A 22,034-nucleotide genomic window follows, 5' to 3' on the forward strand; every position below is an offset into this window, starting at 1 on the left:
AAAAGATAAGGTAGCAGAAAACACCCAATCAGAACAGCAACAAGAGCAAAGAATAAAAAAAAAATGAGGATAGGGGCCGCCCCGGTGGCTCAGGTGGTTGGAGCTCTGTGCTCCTAACTCCGAAGGCTGCCAGTTCGATTCCCACATGGGCCAGTGGGCTCTCAACCACAAGGTTGCCAGTTCAATTCCTCAAGTCCCGCAAGGGATGGCGGGCTCCGCCCCCTGCAACTAAGATTGAACATGGCACCTTGAGCTGAGCTGCCTCCCGATGGCTCAGTTGGTTGGAGCGCAGGCTCTCAACCACAAGGTTGCCAGTTCGATTCCTCGAGTCCCGCAAGGGATGGTAGGCAGCGCCCCCTGCAACTAAAATTGAACACAGCACCTTGAGCTGAGCTGCTGCTGAGCTCCCAGATGGCTCAGTCGGTTGGAGTGCGTCCTCTCAACCACAAGGTTTCCTGTTCGACTCCCGCAAGGGATGGTGGGCTGTGCCCCCTGCAACTAGCAACGGCAACTGGACCTGGAGCTGAGCTGCGTCCTCCACAACTAAGACTGAAACGACAACAACTTGACTTGGAAAAAAGTCCTGGAAGTACATACTGTTCCCCAATGAAGTCCTGTTCCCCTTCCCCAATAAAATCTTTAAAAAAAAAAATGAGGATAGTTTAAGGGGCCTATGGGACAACATCAAGTGTACCAATATACACATAACAGAGGTACCAGAAGAAGAGAGAGAGCAAGGAACTGAAAAATCTGAAGAAATAATGACAGAAAACTTCCCTAGCCTGAAGGAAACAGGCATACAAGCCCAGGAAGCGCAGAGTCCCAAACGTGATGAATCCAAAGAGGCCCACACCAAGACCCATAGTAATTAAAATGCCAAAGGTTAAAGACAAACAGAAAATTTTAAAAGAAGACAAAAGCAGTTAGTAACTTACAAAGGAGTTCTCATAAGACTGTCAGCTGATTTCTCAACAGAAACTATGAAGGCCAGAAGGGATTGGCGTGAAATATTCAAAGTGATGAAAACCTAGGGGCTACAACCAAAGGTATCCTACCCGACAAAGGTATCATTTAGAATCAGACAGATAAAGAGTTTCCCAGACAAAAAAAAGCTAAAGGAGTTCATCATCAACAAACCAGTATTACAAGGAATGTTAAAGGCACTTCTTTAAGGAGAAAATAAAAAATAGAAAATATGAATAATAAAATGGCAATAACTACACAGCTATCCACAATTACATTTAAATGTAAATGGATTAAATGTTCCAATCAAGACAGTGTGCACTGTCTAATAAAAAATAAAAACAAACAAACCTGAAAAAAAAAAAAGACATAGGGTAGCTGAATGAGTAAGAAAAAAGAAGACCCTTACATATGCTGCCTACAAGGGACTCACTTCAGATTGAAAGACATACAGACCGACAGTAGTAAAAGGATGGACAAAGATACTTCAAGAAAATGGAAATGAAGGAAGAAAAAAAAAACGGGTAGCAATACTTATTATCAGACAAAATTGACTTTAAAACAAAAGCTATAACAAGAGAAAAAGGACCCAGTAATCCCACTTCTGGGTATTTATCGAAAGAAACCCAAAACACTACTTGGAAGGAACATGTACATCTAAATGTTCATTGCATCATTGTTTACAACAGCCAAGATACGGAGGCAACCTGAGTGTCCATCAATGGACAAATGGATGAAGAAGAGGTGGTATATATATGCAATGGAATATTACACAGCCATAAAAATTTTGCCATCTGCAGCAACATAGATGAACCTATTGTGCTGAGTTGAGTAAGTCAGACAGAGAAAAATAAATGCCATGATTTCACTTATATGTGGACTCTAAAGAACAAAATAAACACACAAAACAGAAACAAACTCATAGATGCAGAGAACATTTTGATGGTTGCCTCATGGGAAGGGGTTTGTGGGTATGGGTGCAAAGGGGGAAGGGATTAAGAAGTACAAATTGGTAGTTACAAAATAGCCATGGGGATGTAAAGTACAGCATAGGGAATACAGTCAATAATATTATAGTAACTATGTATGATGTCAGATGGGTACTAGATTTATCAGGGTGATCACATCATAAGTTATATAAATGTCTAACCACTGTGTTGTAGACTGGAAACCAATATAATATCATATGCCACCTATACTTGAAAAACGTTTTAAATTATAAAAAAATAAATTAAATAAATTTTTAAAAATCTTTAATTTTCTTTCTAACTAGTGGGATTTTTCTCCTTTTCCTTTGGTATTTGTGAGGTAATTACACCTGAATAAGAAAACAAACATGTCCATAAAATACCTATGTACAAACATATACTGGAAATACACAAAAATATTAATAGTAGTCATTTCTGAGTGCCAGGGTTACAAATGACTTTGACTTTCTTCTTGCTAACAGAAACACTACTAAGGGTGATGAAACTTCTCTGGCTCCAAATAAGGAATCAAAAGCCCAGTGAGAAAAGAGTAGGTGTGAGGATCTCATCAAGCGTTTTCATGTGCTAGATATCTCCTCCTACTTTAAATTGCAAACATATGAGTGAATGTTTGCAGGGCGGAGAAAAGCATTAGTGAACCCGTAACAATGAATGAGGTTTAAAAGAAAAAAAAAGATACATCAGAGACTGAAAATTCTCTCTCATGGCCAGTTAGCAAATTCCTACCTGACTGAGGCTGGAAAGTATGCAGGTGCTTGAAGCTTCCTTCCAAGAGCCGAATGACATGTAGAGACCCTTGATTTGATGCCACAAAGAGCTTTGTTGAATCTTCAGAAAACAAAATTTGAAGGGCAGAGCGAAGGAATGCTGGCATTTTTGAAACCTTGGGGTGAACCAGTAGTAAAAACCAGAAAGAGAAAGAAGTGAGACCATCAAAAATAGAGGCCATCAAAAATAATCACAGCCAGGTTTAAATTACTCGTTCATTAATGCTTCTTGTCTCTAAGGAAGCCAGTTGACCAAGAGCCTGGAACTGACACGCCCACTGTACCCTCTACAGCACCCTCCTTTATCTCTTCAAAAGCCTAAATTTTACTGACACTTTCTGGCGTTTCCCTACTCCAAAAACAAAATCAAATCAAAGTGGAAATAAAAGACTTTTTTGTAACAGCTATCTCCAAATAGCTTCCACTGAGCAAGGATTCATATTCCACTTTCATTCCCACCTCACACAAAACCCACACTTATGAATTTTCTTCTTGTTCAAACAGACATTCGGTTATCACTTACCCTTTGGAGGCTTATGCTGTCATGTTCATAATTCAACCGATAGAGAAAAAACCGAGAAGCTGTAGAATAGGCTATCCAACTTCCACATGGGGAGATACAGCTGCAAATAATGTTCTCGGGACCCTGGCAATGTTAGGAATCAGGATGAATGTTCAAGTAAAACTTTACAACAAAGTTCACAGAGACATGAATCCCCAAGCTATCACCACTCTGGACATATCCACAAATGTCTACACATAATCCTGACACTCATATGCTGTTTGTCACTATGATTATTTCAGAATAAATAATCTAAATGGTGTGGCTTTGATTTCCACAACCAAGAACAGAGGTCTATGAATACTGTGAACTAACCTCAGCCCTTTGCATACTTCACAAATAGCTTCATACTAAACCCTAACTTTAGAAACCTGAGCAGAGAGGCATTTAATGCAGGAAAGCTTGGGAGACGAGGTGACTTAGAGAACTAATTTTCTGTTTTGTCCATGATAATCTGCTTTAAAGACCTCTAAGAAATAGTAAGCCAAAAAATTTGCAGAAAAGGAAAAATAAAATAACATAATTCAAAAACTCATGAAATACATCTTAATGTATATACATATATATGTATACACACATATTCTCACAGAAAAAGATCTGGAAGGATATATAGCTAATCAATTAACAATGATTATTTCAGGAAAGGGGATTAGAATTAAAGAGGTGGACAAGGATACAAACTAGCAATACTGTTTGAATTCTTTACAGTAAGACTATTCACAAATATCTGTGTAATTAAAACAAAGATTTTTAAAAATGATACAAAGCAGTATGTATACTATATTCCCATTACTATAGAAAGGATATATATACACATGCACAGATGGGTGGAAATTTTTTCTAGAAGGATATACAAGAAACTACCGGCAGTGATTATTTCTGGAGAGTGGAACTGGGGATTTGGGTAAGAAGTGGGCTCATTTTTCATTACATAATCTTTTGTACCATTTGAATTTAAAAAAAAAATAAGCATGTTATTTTCATACTAATACCAAAAGAAGAAAAACATTTCCTGTATTCGTTCATCCAATATTTTTTGAATGCCCAACTTATAACAGGAAACCCAGTTCTGTTGACACAGTACTTCAAATTATTTTAGATTTTATACAGTTTATTATGTCAACTAAGTAATCCTTAAAATTCAGAACGAGAAAAATGCTCTGGATTTCTGAGCCTGAACACACTGTTAAATTTCCTTACCTTTGTCTTGAGGTGCAGTAAATGATCTGCATCTTTAGAGAGTGGAAGGGTATCCCCATGCTTTCCTAGAACAAAAAATTTCCCTGAGGTCTTTCTTCTCAAAGAAAGGTTATTTGTATATTTTTTTCCTTCTAAAAAGTCATTCCTGGGTAGAATGAAATCTCTACCAGTGGGAAATCACAAAATTGTCTGACTTAGTAAACCCCCAGTTTTCTGGCGGTACATTTTCTTCGCTATTTGGGTGCCCCGGACACGGCCTATGGAACATCACTGATGTTCTGAGGCCCTGCCCTAGAGCCAGGTGTGTAGGTGGGTGGAAGTGGAGTTTGTGTGGCTGCGACTTCAACTTTATTTGTTCATTTTGGAACCTAAATCCTATATGGACCTAATTCAATATAAAACAACAGAACCTAACATTTCCTTAATAGGTCATACAAAAGGCCACTAGGCTGTCACCCCAGTCAGATCCATGTGAACTTCTTTTTTATACAGGGCTTTCACTACTCAACATTAAATCTTGTCACTTTTCAACATCCTGTTTTGATCCCAATCAAGCTACGCCAAACTATGATTCCACAACCCTCACTGCTACTACATCCTGCACCCCCACTGCTACCCTGTTCTGCAATAGAGTCATAAACTTTCAATAGATGATCCAGTATCCTGCTAATGATTCCAATATTCTGAAGAAAACTCCTTTGCTCCATCTTGTGGGTGGAAAAACCATAATTTCCAATGGACACAGAAAAATCTACTTCCACAGGCAGAATATCAACTGCAATTCTAATTTCTGGCTTCTCTCTCCAGTTTCCTTACTGAAAAAAACGTTCTCCCATCTTACCTGTCGCAACTGTAGATCCCAGTCGCCAAAGATCTAAGTGATGAGAAAACTGGAAGAGGAGAAGCTGCCTCTTTTTTGAACAGGAAATGAGACGTCGCTATATCCAAGAATCGAAAGTGATAAATAAGACAGGGTCATCTATTGCCTCAGTATCAGATACAGCAGCAACATTTTAGCACATTTTTTTACTGCTGAAATTCATTTGCTTGCTAAATATTTCCTACGTAGTACATGCAGGCACTATCCTAGGATCTAAGAACACACTGGTATATAACATACCTGCTGCTCTCAAGCTTATAGTCTAAAGGGTTGACACAGAATCAAACAGGCAATTACACTAAGTGTGCTAAGAATTTTAACATGGTTAAGCACCGTATGTAATGAAAAAAGTATAAAGAATATCTACTCTAGCTTCATGGGGGTAAAGACAGGAGCCCAGATGAGGTTCACTGGTAAAGTCTATTCAGGCAAAGAAGGTAGGGCAAGACGTTCCAAGCAGAGCAGTGGTGTGTGAAACAGCTCAAAGGTAAAAGAGCATTAGGGGGAATGAAAGGAATCTTTCCAAATGGCTAGATGGTGTGGGGGTATTGCAAGGGTGTGAGAGAAGAGGTGAGGACGAGGGCAGGATTGAGACATGTTTCATAAACCACACTAAGGAATTCTGTTTTTATGCTGAAGGCAATAGAGACCAACCAAAGGTGTTTAAGCATGAAGTGATGAACAAAGCTGCTTTTTGAACAGATCAATAGAGACTAGGCTGGAATGACACAAATGTAAATAAAAGAAGATCATTAACAAGCTACTATAAAGGAATCCAGGTAAAAAAAAAAGACACTGATCCAAACTAGGATAATGGTAGTGAAGACAAAGAGAAATGACTAGATTCAAGAGATAAAGAGGAGTTAGACTGAGGAAGGTTTACTGGTTGAATGAAATGTAAAAGCAGGTAGTGGGGAGAAGGGCTTTTAGCTTGGGGAGATGTCCGTTTACCTAGAAAGAAACACTGGAAGCCTGAATTTTACTCCTACCACCCAGAATAATAAAGAGCACAGCCTTAAAAACAAACTTCCCATAAACCACAGCTATCTGGAAAAGGGAATGATTTCCCCTGAAACTCAACTAGCAGTGCCGCTGTAAATCTCTTGGCCCCCACAAATGTCTTTGCAAGAGGCCTGCCTCAGAAACAGAAGAGTGAAGGTAGGTAACCACAGAAGTCCTACAGACTTATTCAGGAAGTGTGAGCTGTGCTCACAGTCTTGTGGGACAGGGGAATGGGTAGATGACAGGACAGTGGGGGTTAGGGGGTGATACTTACATGGGGAAAAGTGATTTTCCGGAGGGCAGCATCATAATTCTTTACCTCCACTTTCTCCATGAGAGGACGAATGACTAAGTGGGTGTCAGTGCCTAAGAGGCGGGTGGGGAAGAAGGCATCAAAATTAGAAAAAGTCCTGAATGAAAACAAGCAGAGCCGGGCAGAGAAGAGCAGCAGCCTGGCCGACAGCAGCACCCACCTCCGGAGATCAGCGCCGTGGGGCTGTGGGCCACAGTTCGCACGTCGTGTGTGTGATGCTGAAACGGCTTTGTCCGCACCCACTGCTTCTCGCTGCTGCTGGAAGTCACGGAGACCAGCTGAAAATGGAATATTGTCCCCTCGGCTGTGCCCACCACGAAACTGTCTTCTTGCTGAGAAATTAAATCATCAGGAAGATACACTTGAGCAAAATAGGGCCCACTTTGAAAAATATTTCCTGAGGTTGTCTATCTGGGCAGCTTAGGGGAAAACTTATGGCCAGAATTGGAAGGTAGGTGACAGGGGTCTTTTTCCTCCAGAAGCTACCAGTTCCATCATAGGAGCAAGCTCACTCATGATAACAATGCGCCCCCTACTGACACAATCAACAGTATGTACCTCAAACTCTTAACAGTGCTTTCACATGTACAAACTAGACCTCAGTAGAAATTCAACAAAAAAGATAAAACACCCAGGAATACATTTAACAAGAAATGTGCTAGGCCTACATAAGAAAAAAATTTAAGTCCTTCTAAAGGACATAAAAAACTACCTAAACAAAGAAATCAATACCATATTCTTGAATAAGAATATTTAACATGATAAAAGAGATTCACGTTCACTAAGGAAATTTGTTGAGTTTTACATAATCCAATAAAAACACTGATAGTCCTATACCTGGAACTAGAAAAAGTGTTTCTTCAATTCATATAGAAAAATAAATAAGAAAAAACAAAAAACAAACAAACCCTAAAAATCAAAACAAACCAACCAACTAATCCAAGCAAGAACAGCAATGAAAATATATACTCAAAAGATTTAGAAGCAGGGACTCAAATAGATACGTGTACACCAATATTTATAGCAGCATTATTCACAAGAGCCAAAATATGGAAAACAACCCAAATATCCATCAACAGATGCATGGATAAACTCAATGAGGTATATACATACAATGGAATATTTATTATTCAGCCCTAAAGAGGAATGAAATTCTGAGAATGCTATAACATGGATGAAATTTGAAACCATTATGCTAAGTAAAATAACCCAGACACAAAAGAACAAATATTACATGATTCCACTACACACCTCGTACATGTGGTACATAGAACAAGAAAATTCATAGGAACAGAAAATAGAACGGAGGTAACCAGGGGCTCGGAGAAGTGAGGAACAGGGAATTACTGTTTAATAGGCACAGAGTTTCTGTGGGGGATGATGAAAAAGTTCTGAAAACAAAGAGGTGGTGAATATACAACACTGTGATTGTACTTAATGCCACTGAACTGTACACTTAAAAATGGTTAAAATAGCAAGCTTTATGTTATGTATATTTTACCACAATAAAAAAATTTAAAACATAAATAACATATTGAAAGTGTAGACAGAAAAAAAATTGCAAAACTGGTAGTCAAAAGCCTGAAGTTTGCAAATCCCTGAAATTCACTATCTTCTTTTTAGAGATGAAGAGAGGGTGGGCTTAGGAGGGGAACTATTGGTCCGATCAGCATCATAAAGACCCAGGTTCCCTGGTTCCCAATTTAAGGCTTTCTCTTGCCAATATGTTGAGCATTGTGATTGTTAGTTTTAAAAGATCTTAGTTTGTCTATAATTATTTTTTAAAATTCCTCTCTATTCTCAAAACCATCTTCATTTTAACTCCTGTTTTAAAAAATATACATAACTTTGAGGAAGAAAAAAAGATCGGATGTTTTAAAGAGGAATGAGAAAAATTAGGGACCTGAATCAGCAGTCAACCAATCAAACAGTTTAAATACTACGTCAGCCTGTCAAGAAAAATGAGACGTCTGAGCACGTAGCTGCCATCAACCACATACTTTCTGTGCTAGGAACTCTGCATATGTCATATCATCTCTAGTCCTTCAAGAACTTGCAAAATTAAGCGTCATTTGCCCTATCAGGAGAAATTGTGGAAGACTTCGAAATGAGCATAAAAAGTACTGGTGTCCTGGTCTAGTGAGCCCTTTGATGGTCTGGGAGCTATTTCACAAGTCTGTAAACTATAGAAAACTGAGATTGATACAAAAAGATTCTTTTTCATAGAAATACAAAAAATTTTGCCTGGTGGAATACAACTGATTATTGCCCTGTGGACAATGAGTCTTACAACTATTTGAAATTCATTTCAGCATTCTTGATGGCTTTATATAACTGTTCTTTGAATTCTCCTTTGAAGTGCTTATAACATCTTACTGGTTCTCCCAGTTAACGAGTTACAGAAAATCTCTGACATATTTCCATTTCACGTTTGTATGAGTCATGATCTTACCTCCCCCCCCTCCCCGCCCCAATCATTTAATAGACCTTTACACAGATAAGGAAACTTGTACTTCAAGAGGTTTAGAGACATGACAAAGACACATGGGCACCTGCCTCCAAAGCCTTTGCTCTGGGCACACCACACCCCCTCAACCTTGTGCCAACTATCTTTGAGGTCATGCTGGAGAAGGAAGGAAAATATATCTGAAAAACAGCACATAAGGTGGCCAAGACCAGTCTCCCCTTCACCTCCTCTAAGGATGCTAATTGAAAACCATTAGCCCAAGGCAAAAGTGGAGACACAGAGCAGCTTAAGAACTCACACACTCTCCCCTCTGACTTCCAACTGAACAGTTCCTTTAGTTTACAAAAAAAAAGTGGCAGTTTGCTCAAAGTCCCACCTATATAAAGGGATTGGGAAGGCAGGTGTCCCTCAGTCCCAATCTTTTCCTGAGGTAGAATCAAAAAAGAACGGAAAAAGAAAGAATGGCTCTCTCAGGGCCCAGCAGGAATGAAGCAAGGGAAAAGCAGACGTGGAAGGGGGTTTGTGTATGGCCTGATTTAATCAAAGAGTGACTGCTTCACACAGGAAAAAAATCTCAGGACTGCCGAGTAAATGAAAGCAAATGTTCCCTCTAACGCCCTGCAGGAATCAGCATTCACCTACTTGATGAAGGTGAAAGACATCTAAGATTAAAGGACAGGGTGTTTACTGCTATTCACATTTTAGTCAATGAAAATCCAATAAAAAGAAATCTAAAAATAACCAGCCGTTCTGGAAAGAGAGTATAGTGGAGAAAAGCCTTGAAATTAGGATCAGTTTCAAGAGTGATGTGAAAATGATAATGCCAATACCACTCACTGTGCCAGACCATGTACTTAGTGCTTTACAAGCACTACCCATTTAATCTTTCCCCAAACTGAGGTATGTATCACTAGCATCCTTGTTTTCACAAAGGAAGAAGTAACTTACCCGAGGAAGGTATCTAGTTATTAAGTGGTACAGCTGGGATTTAAAATCTGCCCAACTGCAGAGTTTGCGATACGCATTTTTGAGGGCTGGAATTTGAACAATTGCATTTTTCAATTTTGAATAAGTACAATTCATTGATTCTCAGACACATTTTTCCACATTTTCACAGTTCTGAAATCAGGATACCGTATCTTGTATATTTCAACCTGTGCGTGTGGAACATCTTCAGATAAAGAGCAAACATTAAAACTTCAGAAACGTCATCAGAAGCAAAAAAGAAAAGCTCCATCGTGGAGCATCATCACCAACACTACGGATGGCTGGGCGGCACATGTGGCCAACATGAACCCTCATGACTGAGTCTAAAAGTGATTCAGAACTCAACTCTGAATGGGAAGAAGGTTTAGGACTACTCGAATCATTTTTATTTCACTTAGTTTCTTTTTCACATATATACACAAGAGTGATACAACAAAAATTTATATTTAAGTGTCAAGGAACTCTTCAATAAACATAAAACGTATATTTAAAAAAGCATTGTGTCAGTTTATACCGGCCTTGTAGGAGGTGTGACCAAACAATATAGTGAATGTTTAAATAAATAAAAATGTATTACAGTAAAAGATACATTGCCATTAATCCCCCTCAAAATACTCCCCCTCGTTTTGAACACTTATCCCACCATTCTTGCCACTTTCTGAAGCAGTTCTGGAAGTCCTCTTTCATGAGTGTCTTTAGTTGCGCTGTCGTGGCTGCTTCAATGTCCTGAATCATTTTGACTTTGGGGAAGAGCCAGAAGTTGCATGGGGCCAAATCCGGTGAATAAGGTGGAGGACACACCGTAATGCTTGTTTTTGACAGAAATTGCCAATTACCAAAAGCGATGTGTGACACGGAGCATTGTCATGATGGAGGATGATTTACGGCATACTTTAATTCTCTCAACCGTAGCTCATACCCGACTGACTGCACCGAACAAGTTAAAACTTGTCACACTGTTATTAAGCCGCTTCCCATATTGAAGATCTCTGCCTTTCCCTTGGATGGCACTTGGCAGCAGCATTCACCTTACTTCATCACAAAGGAAAGGCTCTGTGTTACACATTGCTTCTGGTACAGCAATTTCTGTCAAATAACATTACGGTGTGTCCTCAGCCACCTTATTTACCAGATCTGGCACAGTGTGACTTCTGGCTCTTCCCCAAAGTCAAAATGACCATGAAAGGTAAACGTTTTGAATTGATTCAGGACATTGAGGCAGCCACGACAGCACAACTGAAGACACTCACAAACAAGGACTTTCAGAACTGCTTCAGAAAGTGGCAAGAACATTTGTGACAACATGGATGGATCTTGAGAGTATAATGCTAAGTGAAATAAGTCAGACAGAAAAAGCAGAGAACCATATGATTTCACTAATATGTGGTATATAAACCAAAAACAACAAAAGAACAAGACAAACAAATGAGAAACAAAAACTCATAGACACAGACAAAGGTTTAGTGGTTACCAGAGGGTAAGGAGGTGGGGGATGGGAGATGAGGGTAAGGGGGATCAAATATATGGTGATGGAAGGAGAACTGACTCTGGGCGGTGAACCCACAGTGGGATTTATAGATGATGTAACACAGAATTGTACACCTGAAATCTACGTAACTTTACTAACAATTGTCACCCCAATAAATTTTAAAAAAAAAGAAAAAGAAAAAAAGAAAGTGGCTAGAACTGTGGAATAAGTGTGTTTGAAATGAGGGGGAGTACTTTAAAGAGGATTCATGGCAATGTGTCTTTTACTGTAATAATTTTTTTTTAATTTAAACATTCATCATATTTTTTATCACATCTCTTATAACCCTACAATATTAATAGTTCATATTATATGCTTATAACATAAAATACAAATTTTTCTTTTTAAAAAAGCACTGGAACATAGTTTAATTGGCAGTGTTTCTTCTTTCCCACAACAAAATTATGGCATGTTCTACAATCCTTTATATCTAAGATTCACTGCAATGTGGTAATAGAGGCACATGGTAGAAGGAAGATCAAACAGTATAAAAGGTATACAATACAAATTAAGCCAGCCTCCCACCCGACCCCTACAACTTCTGTCTCCAGAAATTATCATCATTTGCATTTAAAGAATTTTTTGAGATATTCTTTCTATATATATATACTAGCAAAATTGCATACACATAAAACATCTAATGTATAAATATCTAATTTAGGATATCTAATATATAAATCTGTCCCTTCTCTTAATACATCATTATGTACTATGTTATACACTATAATACTGCTGTTTTCCCCTGTAACAATATATCCTGTAAATTGTTCCACAGCAATAAACATACCTCCTTGGTGTTTAAAATGGGTGGAAAACATTTGAGTAAGTACACTTAAAATGATACTGAATTTAATAATTAAGTCTAATAATTACAACCATTTTGGATCAAGACTCTATCTTAAAAGGAGAATTTCTCCCACTCATTTCAACTTATACTTCTACTATAGTTTACATGTGACATCTAAATGTTTTACAGGGCTTTAATGCACATCAAATTGTTCTCATGGGATAGGAACATTTCACAGGCAAGAAAAGCCAAGTATAAGCAATCCCTACACTAAGAAACTAGATTTTCACACTTGAGAAAGCAAATAATTCTCCAACTAAGAATATCAAGAATAAAGGACCTTGTCAACAAACTTCAAAGTCACTTCCATACCTCACTGCTAAAATACCCAAAGGATTCTGATTAAGAATCCTGGTTACCAAAAGGGAAGAGACACACTTGTTCAACACAAGCCTGCTTAAGTTTTATTCAAATAGAAGAAAATTAACATTTTTCAAAATCACTATAACATTATCGTCTAATTTCCCAAGATAGGAAGCAGGAGAACAGTTGTACGAAGAGAGGAAATAGTGCTTCTCAAGATTCTTCTAGGACACTTGTGCCCTGTCTCTAATCAGACTCGATTAACTAGCGGTAACTGGGAGTATATGAAGAAAACCATTCTGCTAACTAACCTTTTAGAGAATATTCCCTAACTCGTTGAAGAGTAAGAGAGTTGAGGAGAATGACGTAGCTTTTCAGATGCACTGTCCTAAACTCATCTGCCTTCAGCACAACACTGAGGATTAGGGGACAGTGCTTGTGGAGCATCTCTGCCACGGCCTTCTCTAACTGCCCTGCAGATCGTACAGGAACTGCTCCAAACAGGGACCATACTCACATCAGAGACAGCAATGGACTGCACGTCAGCATTTGCGATGAGGTGGTTCTTCACAAGTGTCCCGGTAGCTGAGTCCCAGAACTGCACCTTCCCAGCAGAATCCACACTTATGACAGTGCCATCAGACAGGAAGGCCACACCCCAGATGATACACTTTCGCTTAGACACATTCATATACTGCCTATCCACGAGCATCTTATGAATAGCACTCCCTGAAAAATAAAAGCCCACATTTGAATGTTACTTATTTCTCCTTCAGTTTTCAAAAAATGCCTGTGGTAGGCATGTGTTAAGTTATCTGCCTGAGCACACACCAGAGAGCCAGTAAAGAATAGTTATGGTGACCAGTCTCAGAACACCAAAATGGTTGCCTAAGATGAGAGAGGGAGGGGCAGTGTAAGGGACAAATTTTTTTGAGGGAGGTGAAATGGAAGAGAAACATTTGAGACTTCACTTAAAACTAGCCAACTAACCACAACCATTATACTCTGCTCTTACCAAAACCCCATGGGAAAGGGAGAAACAGTGTCCAAATTTGGGAACTAGAAAGAACACAAGGAGTGGTAACTCATTTAGCGGAGCTCTGAAACTAAGTTCCAAATCAGCAGTAGGAAAAGCCAAGAAGCCACCTGATTTATACCATGGAACCCTCAGAAAATTCAGAACTGGTGACTACAGATATTTTGGAAACAGAGGTGAAAGTGGGGTGAAAAGGAGGGATTGACTGAAAGTAAGTTTAAGAAACTTTTAGATTCCTCAGATACCCACCCCTAACTAAGAAGCCGGCAACTCCCCAAAGCCCCACCTCAACAGCAGACTGGAAACCGGTTCTTTGAAGAGGAACATCAGGCATAACTAAGGGTGGGAATACTATATGGAAAACAGATTACGTGAAGATTTACTAACTGAATGTCGAGAACGCCACTTTTCTTCTTAGACTGATGATGTCCAGGCTGATTATCACCAGGCAGAATAAAAAAAAAATTCTGGGGACTGTGACCAGCACAAAAGAAAAGATCTAAAGTACCTGGCTTCAGAGCCTAACACCCCAAACAGTTCAGCCAGATAGGTCTTCAGTGGAGACCATGGGCAGTAGGCTCCACTCAGGAGAGCAATTAGCCTTAGGGAAAGCCTTAATAAGAAAGGCAGGGCCAAGACTAAAAGAACATAAATAAACGACAAGGAGGAAACAACCAGGGTGAAGAACACTTGACAAATGTTATCATGAACAGCCTTAGAAAGAGAAGTTTTAGTATATAATGGAACAAAAAGGGAATGTTGTAAAAAAGGCTATTCAGGAAACAAAAAAGAACTCTGGACATGAAAGAAATGAAAAACTCAATAACCGGGTTAGAAGATAAAGATGATAAACTCTCCAAGGAAGTAGAGAAAAATGTCAGAGACAAAAAGAGGGGATAAAGGGCTGCCTGGTGGCTCAAGCGGTTAGAGCTCCATGCTCCAAACTCCGAAGGCTGCGGGTTCAATTCCCACATGGGCCAGTGGGCTCTCAACCACAAGGGTGCCAGTTCAATTCCTCAAGTCCCACAAGGGATGGTGGGCTCTGCCCCCTGCAACTAAAATTGAACACAGCACCTTGAGCTGAGCTGCCTCCCCAATGTCTCCGTTGGTTGGAGCGCATCCTCTCAACCACAAGGTTGCCGGTTCGACTCCCACAAGGGATGGTGGGCTGCGCCCCCTGCAACTAGCAACAGCAACTGGACCTGGAGCTGAGCTGCGCCCTCCACAACTAAGACTGAAAGGACAGCAACTTGACTTGGAAAAAAATCCTGGAAGTACACACTGTTCCCCAATAAAGTCCTATACCCCTTCCCCAATAAAAAAGAAAGGGGGGGGGCGGGAAGAGATAAGAAAATTAGAAGAGCCAACATTGAAATAATAAAATTCCAGAAAGAGAAAATGGAAGTCAGTCTATAAAATAATTATTAGAATTTCCCCCAGAACTGAAAAACACAGGTTTCTGGAACCTATCAAGGGTCCAATAAAAGTGATGTTAACAGATTGATACACCACAAAACATAATTATTAAATTTCAGAATAGTAAGGATAAAGAGAAGTTCCTAAAAACTCCCAGAGGGAGGGAGGGGAGAGACACCAACCCATACAAAGGATCTACTCTCAGAATAGCATCAGATTTCATAATACTAGAGGCTAAAAGACAGTGAAGCCATGGCTTCAAAATTCTAAGGGAAAATAGTTTCCAACCTAGAATCCTTTCTCAAGAACCCTTTCTCAGGATTCACCCAACAAAGGAATAAACCAGGAAACAGGGGATTCGACCTCAGAGAAAAGCAAAGGAGTTCCCTGGAATGACTGAATAATCAGAGATCAGGATCTCAAAGCTGTGCAGCCGGCCCAGAAACTGGCTATACTGGAGCAGGTCAGAAGGCTCCAGCAGAGAATCATTCAAGATAAAAGTGATAGAAATAAAATCAGATGTGTCTGAACCCAATTTATACAACTGGAAGAATTAAAGGATGAATTAGTGAGACAGATATACATATGTGTGTGTGTAGAATGTGTATAGTATGTGTGTGTGTGTGTGTATCATATGTATACTTATAATATACACATATGTGTATAAACACATATATAGAGAGAAACAGTATTAAAAAAAAGCATACAAGAAAGGAAAGGTAATTTACTACGTGAGTAGTATGATAAAAATGCTACATCCCATGAAATAACAAAGATTCCTCCCAAAGCAGCAGCAGTAATCCAAGAAAGGACTGAAAGTCACGTGAATATCTCAGGTTAGTGAGAGGTTAGGTCCCAAAGGTCACTGAAAGCATGACATGGATTTGAGCTTTTAGAAATCCAGGAATGTGAGAAAAACAGTCACCTGATTTAACATCGAACACACTAATGTAGTCTATGGAGCCAGCTGCAATGTGGGTGCCAGAGGGATGCCAGCTGAGACTCAGGATGCGACCTTGGGAGTTGAACAACAAAAAAGTGACATACACATAAATATACAGCAAAGGGTAACTGAGTTCTCCTTCCACAATTATCTATAGGGCTAGTGTTCTACAGTCTTAACTCTCACTACTGCACACTTGTGAAGAACTGTTTTATAACAGATGAGGAACAACTTTGACCTGGGATCCATAATGAAGTATTTGATACTAACTTTAGTAATATGTAAATGGTTGATGGGAGTGTAAATAAGCACAACCTTCTGAGGGTGATCTGGTATAATAGTAACCTAACAAAATGTAAATGTGCACATTTGGCTCAATAATTGCACAGGGAGTTAATATAAGAGAAACACTTGCATGAGTGCCCCAAAATATGTAAGATATGAAAATACATAAGAATGTTAACTGCAGCACTGTTTGTAGCAGTGAAAAAAAAAAAAAAATCCATCATTAGGATTTTGGCTAAATTACAGAAATCATAAAATGCAACACCATGCACACTAGCATGACTGACATAAAAAGATGTCTGTGATACAACAAGTGAAAAAACAAGATAAAAAATAAGTGCAAGCACTCCCTTGTATTTGTTTAGAAGATTAATTCCAAAATGTTGTCTACTAGTGGAATGAGATACTTATTTTCTCTTTCATACTTGGCTAAACGTATGAAATTTTTAACAAGCATTATATCACCTTTGTAACTGAAAAACAACACCCCAAAGATATTAAAAATAAAATTCTAGTTTTGAGACTTCATGCTCACTTGTTAAAATATCACAACGATAAGTGAGAACAAATTGACTTACACAGAAACACAAGTTTTCCTATTTTTGTATTTCTAGTTTTCTATATTACTAATTAACCAGGCAATCACAACTATGCTACACAATAAAAAAAGCCTAAGCTAGGGATGGCTTCCAGCACATACTCTGCACTCAGATAAAGTTAGCATGTAGGTAAAATATTACCTGGACCCATGGGAAAATATCCCATCCCCAATGATACAAAAACATAACTTTTTATTAAGGCTATTCACTAACCCACCAAAAATGATGCTTACTTTTCTGCCTATCGAAATTTCTTTCAAACTGGATTTTGTCTGGGATGATTTGAAATAGTTTCACAGATCCATCTTCACAGCCAACCTATTAGGGGAAAAGAGGTAGAAAATAGGAGATAAGCACTTTGTATTTTTTAGCTAAATATATATATATATATATATATATATATATATATATATATATATATATATATATGTATGTATATATATTATATATATACGTATATGTATTTAAAAATATATACATTTCTTCCCTAAAGCAATCACTTGCCCTGAAAGAGAAAAATAGTGGGTGAGAGAGAAAAAGTACTGGTACCAAGAAACTGACAGTGTATTCTTGGCAGCCTTCATGCCCTAAGCAGAAAGCAGGCTAATTCCTGCACAGGATATAGACTAGAAGTAGGATTTCACAGAGCATCTCTGCTAGAGACCTGTGGCCTAAATAAAAGACCTATTAACTACATAACCTACATGGAAACTTGTCAAGGTATTGTACAAATTAGTGCAACTCAAGAAAATCATAGATTTATCACAGAAAATTAAATCTATGAAAACACCATTCTGATGTTAATGGTGTGTGTGGGGGGGGAGTAGTCTTCTCAGTTTGTGCTCAATTTTTGAGAAACACTGTGGTGAAATAAGTTCCACAGGTTAACTGGTGGAAGGATCTCTCAGAACTTTCAATATACATTAGTGTGTTGTGACTCTACAAAAGAATTTAAGGTACTGTATTCTGAAATGAAATTTATAATAAAACACAAAGCACAACAAAACAAAAAATCTACATCTCCCAATTCCAAAGAGAACAATGTTTGGAAAATGCTCAACCGAACAACGCTCTCATTTCATAAATGAATAACTGAGGTCCAAAGTGAAAGGATGCAAAAGGACAAGGGACTTTTAATCCTCAATATCTATCACAATCTTATATTGGGGTTGCCGGAATCCAGCTCTCATTGGAGTTGTTATATGCCATTATAGAATTTTTTTTGTTATAGGGGAATATCGGGGAACAGTGTGTTTTTCCAGGGTCCATCAGCTCCAACTCAAGTTGTTGTCCTTCAATCTAATTGTGGATGGCACAGCTCAGCACCAAGTACAGTCGCCGTTTTCAAGCTTGGTTGCAGGGGGCACAGCCCACCATCCCATGCAGAAATTGAACTGGAAACCTTGTTGTTAAGAGCTCACACTCGAACCAACTGAGCCATCAGGCCACCCCGCCGTTACATAATTTTAATCTACCTTCCTATGAACACAAGGAAGAAAGTTTAAGTGGGCACAAGAGAAATCTTGGTTTAAATTACCAATAGATGCATACTGACCAAAAGTTGAGAGCCACTGGGGCTTGCAGCCATGCTCCAAATGGGTCCTCCAAAGGCATCCATAGCATACTTAATGTTTAATGCCTGCAAATCATATTCAATAATCTCTCCATTGAGTCCGGCACTAAATAGTCGCTGTCCTTTTGCCCAACACAGAGCTTCCGTAGCTCGAGACTCATGACCTGGGAAAAACTACAGAAAGACCATAACTTCTCAATCCATCACGAATTTACCAGCTATCAGCTAGTGGTCACAGACAACATGGTAAAAATTAAAATACTTCCCAAGAAATAACTAGTGGGGGGTTTTGTGCTATCAGAAGATCATGTCTATCGACATTTTCATTTTTTCAGTTTTACATTTTAGTTATTTACACAGTTAGTTTTGTTTCTTTTACTAGACTTGTTCTGCAAAATCTTTCAGTAGAATAGTTTGTATCCAATTGCATGTGATGTATCTAATTTAAAAAATAAACAACGTAACTATCGTGATTGGGTGATGGTTTCAAAGGTGTATACCTTTGTCAAAAGTTATCAATGTGTGTACTTTAAATACATGTTGTTTATTGTGTGTCAATTTCACCTGTAAAAAGCTGTTTGAAAAATGAAAGATAAACTAATGCAGCTCACTCCGGCTTTTTATTCAAATTTCAGATTTCCAAGTGCTCTCTTAGCACTCAAGTTTCATACCTATTAAGGCATTTCATTCTTTTGTCTGCTTGACACAAAAGAGAGTAAACAGGTGTAATTCTTCCTATTTGAACTTAAAAAGGCCAAACTAGTACTTGTGGGTTAAGTGGCTTGCCCAAAGTCAATGACACGAAGAGAATGTAGGTCTTACTACTCCTAGTCCCTATTTTTTTCACTCCCACAGATATAATTTTTTCTTGCTCTGAGAGTGATTAAGCAATCTTAAATAACAGGGAATATGGAGAAAGCAGACTAGGTTGAATTAATCAATTGTTGAAAAAACAGATGAGAGAAGAAAATAAGAGACACTACTAGGTAAGGAATAGCTGACTTATTCATTCAATAAATATTAACTCAGCAGTGGCTTTGTACTAGTAGACACTTGCTAAAAGCTAGGGATATGGTCGTGAACATCACTGACATGGTCCCTGTTTACGTAAAATTTGAAGTTCAGTGGAGAAAAAGTACATTAAACAAATGTACAAACTATCATAGTCACAGCTGTCATAAATGACAGAAAAACACAGGATGCAACAAGCATGTATCTTAGCATGTTTTTCATACTACAGAATGTGACTTAGTTGTGGTAGCCAATAATTTTTAAACTGCTATTAGTTCTTCAGGGGTCAACTCCATAAGTCATCCCTTTCCAAGATTCCTAAACCCATCTCATCAGAATAAGGCATCTCTCCACTAAGATTCTATGCTTGTGCTTAGCTTTATATAAAAATTACCAGTGTTTGGAAACTGTATACTCATCTTTTCCCCAATGGACTCTGAGCTCCTTGAAGGTAGGGCCTCTAATATTCATCTTTATGCCTAATACTTGCCACTCACTCATTCAGAAATATTTACAAAGTGCCTGCATACCAAGTACTAGGCTGCTGGGCACAGAATTCATTCATTAATCCATCTATCCATTTACGTTACAGTGCCCAGGGCATATAAAGCACTCAATACATGTGAATTGAATTAAATGTTGCACATGAAATCAGTAGTCAGTGCCTTTGAAAAAAAATGCTGTTGTAACAGCCCTCTGCATACATCCAAATGGTATTTTGTCTAATTTAAAATCTTCTTTATTCCCAAACATAGGCACGTAAGTCTACATTCTCTCAGACAGGTGAACTTAGGAATCTATCTTCCTGCTATCACATCACCAAAAAGTTTAACATAAAAATGTTTCGATTTTTCTGAACTGACAGTGACATTGGTACTGACACCCCCAACAGGAAATGCCACCTTACCAATGTTGCAATGGTGTGAAAACTGATACAAACCAATGGTCTTGACAATTTTCCTTCTTGTGCCCAAAGAATCCAGCAAACCTCCGTTTCCAAATGACAGTGAACCACCACAATTCCCAGGTAGGACCTTTCTAACCAGCAGTACACAGATCAAAACTCTGAGCTTCTTCTCATCAGTCAGACAAGAAATCGCATGCTACAGAAGTAGTTCAAAACAACTCCAGAGAGGGTAGGGAGAGTCACTTTTTATGATCCCTTTGACTATAGAAGACGTACAAGTTTTTGTAGAACTGAACTTAAGAAGAAAATTAACATCAGAAACACCAAATCAGACTCCCAAATGACTTACTTTCTCCTGAAAGTAGTTTGCTGACAAGTTATAAATTTCCACAGTGCCATCTGTTCTTGAAACTGCCAATCTGTTTGACTGGTTATTGTAAGCCACACAGCGGATCCCTGATGGAACATAATTAAAGAAACGAACTCGATGGACGTTAAATTCACCCATTCCTAGGGGAGGAAAAGAGAGTCATTGTTAAAAGTTAACTGCAGTATGTTGTATGTATTGTCCCTTATTATCACTGTTCTGGATGGACTGTATCTTGTTTAGGTTCATTTCTAAGTATGTAACAAATGATATTTTCATACCACACACAAGACTCTATCAACCTCCACAAGCTCAAGATTCTTCTGCAAAAAATTTGAAAGATCAACACATAGACTATCACCTAGACTTCTAACAATCCTGACAACTGCCTGAAGGAAGTTGTCTGGGAAAGAGGGGTGACAATCTAAAACTTGATCTTCAGCAATAAACTGAACATAACCTCATTTTCTAATGGGAGTGAGCACTTGAACGATGGGAGACATGGAGTTGACCAGTTGTACTCCAGGCAGAACTAAGGTCCTCCTTTCTATTTTGTGTATGAGGTTTCTTGGAGGGTGAAAAGGAGGTTAAACATCACGACCACTTTAAAGAGGCAAGAAACGCTGACAGCCTAAATGAGTCTCTCCAAATAAGGTCTGCAGAACTCCTGAATCAAAATCACCTCGAAAAATGGTTTTTAAAAATCCAAGAGTCCAGGTCCTACTCCATAGCTTCAAAATTACAATCTCCTGGGGGCGGGAATCTACATTTTAGCAAGCACCTCTCCCTAACTCTACTGCAGGCAAAGTTTGCAAACCACAGACTCAAACTATGGTAGTGTCGCTGGGCTGAGAGGGCAGGCAGAACCCTGAGCTCCTCACGGAGGACACGGTCTGGTATCTGTCAACTACCCCTTCTACCCCATCCCCGCCGCCAACAAACGCACTCGGCAACGGTAGGGGCCGGGTCTGGTTCGCTCCTCACTCGTCCCCCTTCAAGGTTAGGAAGAAGCTGTGGGCAGAATTAGGTGTTTTCGGCCCGGCCCGGCTAAGAGGGCGTCTGAAGCACGCACAAGGTCTCCGCCTCCCC

The 22,034-nt window shown here is 38.9% G+C and overlaps 1 protein-coding gene across 4 annotated transcripts in view; it reads right to left on the minus strand.

Moving 5' to 3' along the window:
* Window positions 1-22,034, minus strand: part of UTP4 (UTP4 small subunit processome component) — a 30,253-nt gene that overhangs the window by 7,886 nt on the left and 333 nt on the right. For 2 of the 4 annotated variants that reach the window (XM_019756779.3, XM_019756789.2), the window contains exons 2-12: window positions 20,928-21,088; window positions 18,643-18,834; window positions 17,321-17,405; window positions 16,186-16,275; window positions 13,326-13,537; window positions 6,837-7,008; window positions 6,638-6,729; window positions 5,323-5,419; window positions 4,482-4,546; window positions 3,243-3,365; window positions 2,679-2,835 (exon numbers count right to left, since the gene is read on the minus strand). In XM_019756779.3, coding sequence (XP_019612338.2) covers window positions 2,679-2,835; window positions 3,243-3,365; window positions 4,482-4,546; window positions 5,323-5,419; window positions 6,638-6,729; window positions 6,837-7,008; window positions 13,326-13,537; window positions 16,186-16,275; window positions 17,321-17,405; window positions 18,643-18,834; window positions 20,928-21,088 — 1,446 coding nt within the window. Of the gene's footprint in view, window positions 1-2,678; window positions 2,836-3,242; window positions 3,366-4,481; window positions 4,547-5,322; window positions 5,420-6,637; window positions 6,730-6,836; window positions 7,009-13,325; window positions 13,538-16,185; window positions 16,276-17,320; window positions 17,406-18,642; window positions 18,835-20,927; window positions 21,089-21,891; window positions 22,015-22,034 lie in introns of those variants that run through there. The other 2 variants (XM_074314661.2, XM_019756799.3) reach the window with 2 other exon arrangements.

This window comes from Rhinolophus sinicus, chromosome 8 (assembly GCF_057876585.1).
Source record: "Rhinolophus sinicus isolate RSI-liver-muscle chromosome 8, RSI-T2T, whole genome shotgun sequence".
NCBI classification, from domain to species: Eukaryota; Metazoa; Chordata; class Mammalia; order Chiroptera; family Rhinolophidae; genus Rhinolophus; species Rhinolophus sinicus.